This window comes from Lolium rigidum, chromosome 6 (genome assembly GCF_022539505.1).
Source record: "Lolium rigidum isolate FL_2022 chromosome 6, APGP_CSIRO_Lrig_0.1, whole genome shotgun sequence".
NCBI lineage: Eukaryota > Viridiplantae > Streptophyta > Magnoliopsida > Poales > Poaceae > Lolium > Lolium rigidum.
In genome coordinates, this window is record NC_061513.1 from 49206626 (window position 1) to 49211198 (window position 4573).

The 4573-nt window shown below is 55.2% G+C and overlaps 1 protein-coding gene across 1 annotated transcript; it reads right to left on the bottom strand.

Annotated features, from left to right (window-relative positions):
- Positions 1–542: 542 nt before the first annotated feature.
- Positions 543–4050, bottom strand: LOC124659796 (protein terminal ear1 homolog). Its single transcript, XM_047197604.1, has 6 exons — positions 3291–4050; positions 3032–3200; positions 2420–2953; positions 2122–2259; positions 989–1130; positions 543–881 (listed from the first exon to the last, which is right to left on the bottom strand). The coding sequence occupies exons 1-6, from the start codon at positions 4048–4050 to the stop codon at positions 543–545; spliced, it is 2082 nt and encodes a 693-aa protein (XP_047053560.1).
- Positions 4051–4573: the final 523 nt, after the last annotated feature.

Sequence of the window (4573 nt, forward strand, 5' to 3'; positions counted from 1 at the left end):
ATAAGAAGAATAAACATAACAAAGAAGACAAAATGATTGAAAAAAGATTTTGGAGATCCTATCAAATCTATTGTAACATCACGTCTCGAAATTCGGAGAGGTAACATGTAATTAATGTAACGAACGAACGAACGCATGACGAAGAATAGTCTCTCGGGAGCTCCTCCTAGCAAATGCTACTAGCTAGGCTCAAGTTTCAAAGATGGATACTTCAAATCGAAAACCACAAGAACACGTCTCCGCCTGCATGCAAGCTAAGAATGAATGACGACGGCGACGATGATAGTCTCTCTCTATCTGTCCATCGAAACAGACATCAAATCGCTTCTTTTCTCGAGTCATTTCCCACACTCCTGTCGTCGTTCCATTTTGATTCACATGCCATAAATGTGTGACTCTTCACTTCACTCGCAGATCCCACCCAGAGATACGCTTTGGCAGCAACCATGATTGTTGTTGCCTTGTCTCGGCCACTTCTCGAAGCAAATGCTGCTACATGGATCACGAGATCGTGTAGCTACGCAGGCTGCCTGCATGCCTACCTAGTCGGTGTAGCCTAGGCGCTGTAGCTCCTCGCCGAGCCCGTCGTCGTCGTCATCGTTGCTGCCGTCGCCGCGGACGTCCTCGTCGGCGTGGGTGGACATTGTGGAGGACGCGCCGTCGCCGGAAGATGAGGGTGGCGCCATGAGCTCTAGCGCCAGTGGATCTACGTTGGCAGGCAGCGACGAGGACGACGACGAGACCAGCGTGCGGGGGACGAGGAGCTCCGGCTCGGTGAGCTGCCGGCCGTCGCGCGGCGGCGAGAAGACCACGGGCAGGTACTCGTCGTTGTCGCAGGGGAACTTGGAGTTCTTGAAGTGCTCCTTGAGCGCCTCCAGGCCCTGTGGATTATGATGCCCTGTGTTAGTAAACACGACGAGCTAGCCTAGCTAGCAGCTGTGGCATGCAAAGATTAACTCAAAGCATGGCATGAAGTACACGTACGTACCTGCAAGCGTGCATATGTAACTTGGCAGATCTTGCGCGAGTTGTACACCTCCCATGGCTGCTTGTGGAACGCCTTGTACAGCCGCACGGCTGCCTCCGGCGAGGTCAAGTTCACGAACCCGTACCCCACATTGCACTTGTTGCTGCATGCAACGGTATATATAGCAATTACTAATGTTGTTTACTTGTTAATTTTGACATACTGTAGCACCGCATGCACTGATTAATTAAGAGTACCAAAAATTTGCAATGATCCGCTAAGTAAAGACTTAAGAGCTCTCATTACACTATTTTTTCACTACTCCTGGTTAGTGATCAGGTCACAAGCTTTTGGAGCTAGCAGAATTTTTTTACTATTGATGTGAAGCTGCCTATGGACACCAAGACGCACCAAGTTCCTCCCGTCATTGGGCACTGATGACAGGTCTATTCTCAACTTGATTCGTGCAAGCGAAAAGATGGCAGTCAAGCAGAAGTCACAAGAAAGTGCTTCAAATTAGCCTACACAAATTTTCATACTTTGACTCCCCCAAAGATGATAAAGAAAAATCTATGCAAAAGAAGGCTTTTGCATCGATGCAACTTTTCACGGCTACTCCATGATTCCCTCAACACCCATCGTCGCTTTATCCGTTCGTGCTGGCCTTGTTATGGAAGCGCATGCAGGCCTGAGCAAAGCAATTGGCAGAGAGGAGGGAGGGAGGGAGGAGGATCCTAGAGGGAGAGAGGCAGCAGGTGAAGGAACAGAGACCCCTTTCTGATCGATCAGCAGGCGATGTAACAAAAGAATTCATTGCATCAAAACGAGAAGGATCCGGTGTGATATCAAATTTCTTCTCCATTTGGGCTAATAACAACAATGCGTTGCAGACCAGCTGCACAGGGCGTACTAGTAGTACTACTACAGTCCTATCACAAGATGCCTCCCACAAACACACAAGCTCACACATCCGGCAGCTAAAAGTCTAAAACCCAAGAACTTGTCCTACTTTGTTCTTCCAATGTTCTAGCACCTACATTTTCTAGTACCACAACTGATCCATATAATTTTCAGTTGCAAATTAGGTGGGTGTTCGTGGCATTGTCTTCCATAAAATATAAATGGAGCAGCTTGTAATTGGGGCCAAGACTCACCTGAAATCTATGGGGAGGTAGAGGAAATCGTAGGAGGAGAAAGGCTGGCCCTCAAACTCGCCTTCGCCTCCGCCGGCCTCGATCTTCTTGTTGTATTCGATGCAGTGGTTGTCCAGCATGTTCAGCAGCAGCTTCTGGCTGCGAGGAACAACATAGCACAGCAGCTCAGTCGTCAAAACACAAGGCCAAGCTAGGCAAACTCTTCACACAATATAATGTAGCATGCATCCATGAAATATAGTACTACTACTACTAGGAGTTGTGTTGTTGCGGCAAATGCGGAAGCTAGCACGACGACCTGTACTTGTTCGGTATGTTCCTGATCATCACGGTGGTCCGCGTCTCCGGTTCTTGCGTGTTGCTGTCGGTGGCTGCTCCGGCAGTGGCGGCGTTGTTGTCGGCGTCGGGCTGCTTGAACTCGTACCGCGTCTCCCAGCCGTGTCTCCAGCCCTTCGGGCCTCTCCAGCTGCCCGAGCGGCCGACTGCTTTCGTGCACGGCTGCTTGCCGGACGCCGACGCCGACGCCGGCGACGGCGACTCGGAAGGCGAAGCAGGAGAAGCCGACGTTGCGTTCACGACGATGGTGATGTTCTTTCCTCGTTTGCCCTTCCGTTCTTGGCTCGTGCCGGCATTGTTGCCAGCCTTGGACTGATCACTGGCGCTGGACTTAGGGGAGCTCCTCCTCAGCAGCACCACCCCTTCCCTCGCTTTGCCTGCGCCGGACGACGGCGGCGCCGGCGGGGGCGGTTTAGCCGGAGCCGGCAAGGGACGCCACGTTGATTGTAGCCTCGGCGGCGTCGGGGCCAAGGGCCGCTGCGGCACGTGCGCGCGCCTAGGTGCAATTGGACAAGATTTTAGCCGAGCACTGGATACTTAGCAGGTGGGTGTGCGTGTGGCAAGAATTGCTTACCTGCGGACACCGGGGATGGATGGGCGCGTGTACTCGAGGAGGAGCCGGTGGCCGAAGAAGTCCCGGCCGTTGAGCTCAGCGAGCGCGCGCGCGGCGTCGCGCGAGTCGAAGAAGTCCAAGAACTTGTGGCTGGACCGATGCGCCGGCTCCCTCACATCCTTCAAGTCACCTGCAAATTAACAACGGGCACAAGCCCAACATATATATCTAAGAGAATTCGATCAGGATGTGGCGAGAATTGCTGGTGGTGAGTGCGTACCGTAAGCTTGGAAGGCCTGGCGGAGCTCGGAAAGGGAGACGTCCGGGAGGCAATTGAGCACGATGAGGGAGCCGCCGTTGGGGCCGCCGTCCGGCAGGGAGCAGCCGGCGGCGAAGTTGGCCCAGACGGCCTGGCCAAGGACGAGGCCGAGGCCGAGGCCGTCGTCTTGGGGCCAGTCCATGGGCGGCGGTGGCGGCTGCTGGGGAGGCCAGGCGCCCATGGCGGCGTAGTGCTGGCTGAGGAGGCACTGCCTCCGCATGTGCTGCTCGCGCACGGCGGCGACGGCGCGCTCGGCTGCGCGGAGGTCGAAGAAGTGCACGGTGGCCACGCCCTCGGACGCCAGGGCCAGCGAGTCCACGGCGCGCACGTCGCCGAAGGGCGCCATCGCGCGCGCCACCTCGGCCTCCGGCGTGTGCGGCGGCAGCAGGCTGAGGACGACGGCGCGGCTCGGCGGTCCGTCGACCGACGCCGTGGCGGCAGCCGCCGGCATGGGGATCCCGAATTGCTGCGAAATCGCGACAGTCTGCGGCGGCGGCATGGGCATAGGCACGGGCATGGCCATAGGCATGGGCATCTGCATCGGAACAGGTGGTGGCATGACCGGGTAGGTCACCGGAGGGCAGTAGAGCTGCTGGTGCTGAAGCGGCGGGAACGGGTAGGCGGCGGCGATGGCGGGGTAGTATTCCTGAGCTCCGGCGTCCAGGATGTTCTGGGGAGCGCCCGGCATGCCCCCGATGCCACTCCCTCCTCCTCTCTCCATGGCTCAGGTACGTGAGACCTAAATTAGAGAAGCAGAGGTGGTGGTAGACGTAAGATCTAGAAGATTCTAGGGATTCATTCTCGGTCGGGAGACCAAACTGCGATCAAGAAACTAGGCTAGAATTGTACTTGAGCGGTCCCTCCTGGGTCTTGCTTAGCTCCGTGTGTGGGTGAGGAGAGAGAGAGATAGAGAGTGGGAGTGTGAGCTCTTTTTCTGGAAATGGTCGCGGGAAAAGAAAGCAGGTGGGCTTTTATTTGGAAGTCTACAGGAACAAGGGAGGGAGGGGGCGGTCTCGGGAGGAAGAAGGGTCGGGGCCGAGGAGGAGTGGTGTTTGCTTGTGTTTGTGTCGTGCGGCTGGTCCTGTTGGCTCGGATCTTCTGTGATGCCAGAATGTGTTGATCTTTCGGGAGACATGGATGATTCCGTACAGTTTATTACAGCCCTAATGTCTTGTTTCACGGATCTTCTAATTGCCGCTGTCTGGTGCCATTACAGAATGACTATTTCATACTTCATTTACAAA

Excerpts from the sequence above, each read along its gene's own strand:
- LOC124659796 (XM_047197604.1), bottom strand. The coding sequence starts at position 4,050 with ATGGAGAGAGGAGGAGGGAGTGGCATCGGGGGCATGCCGGGCGCTCCC. Across the intron at positions 2,954-3,031 it reads TCCATCCCCGGTGTCCGCAG|GCGCGCGCACGTGCCGCAGC; the intron begins GTAAGCAATTCT and ends AATTGCACCTAG. Across the intron at positions 2,260-2,419 it reads AACATACCGAACAAGTACAG|CCAGAAGCTGCTGCTGAACA; the intron begins GTCGTCGTGCTA and ends TGTTCCTCGCAG.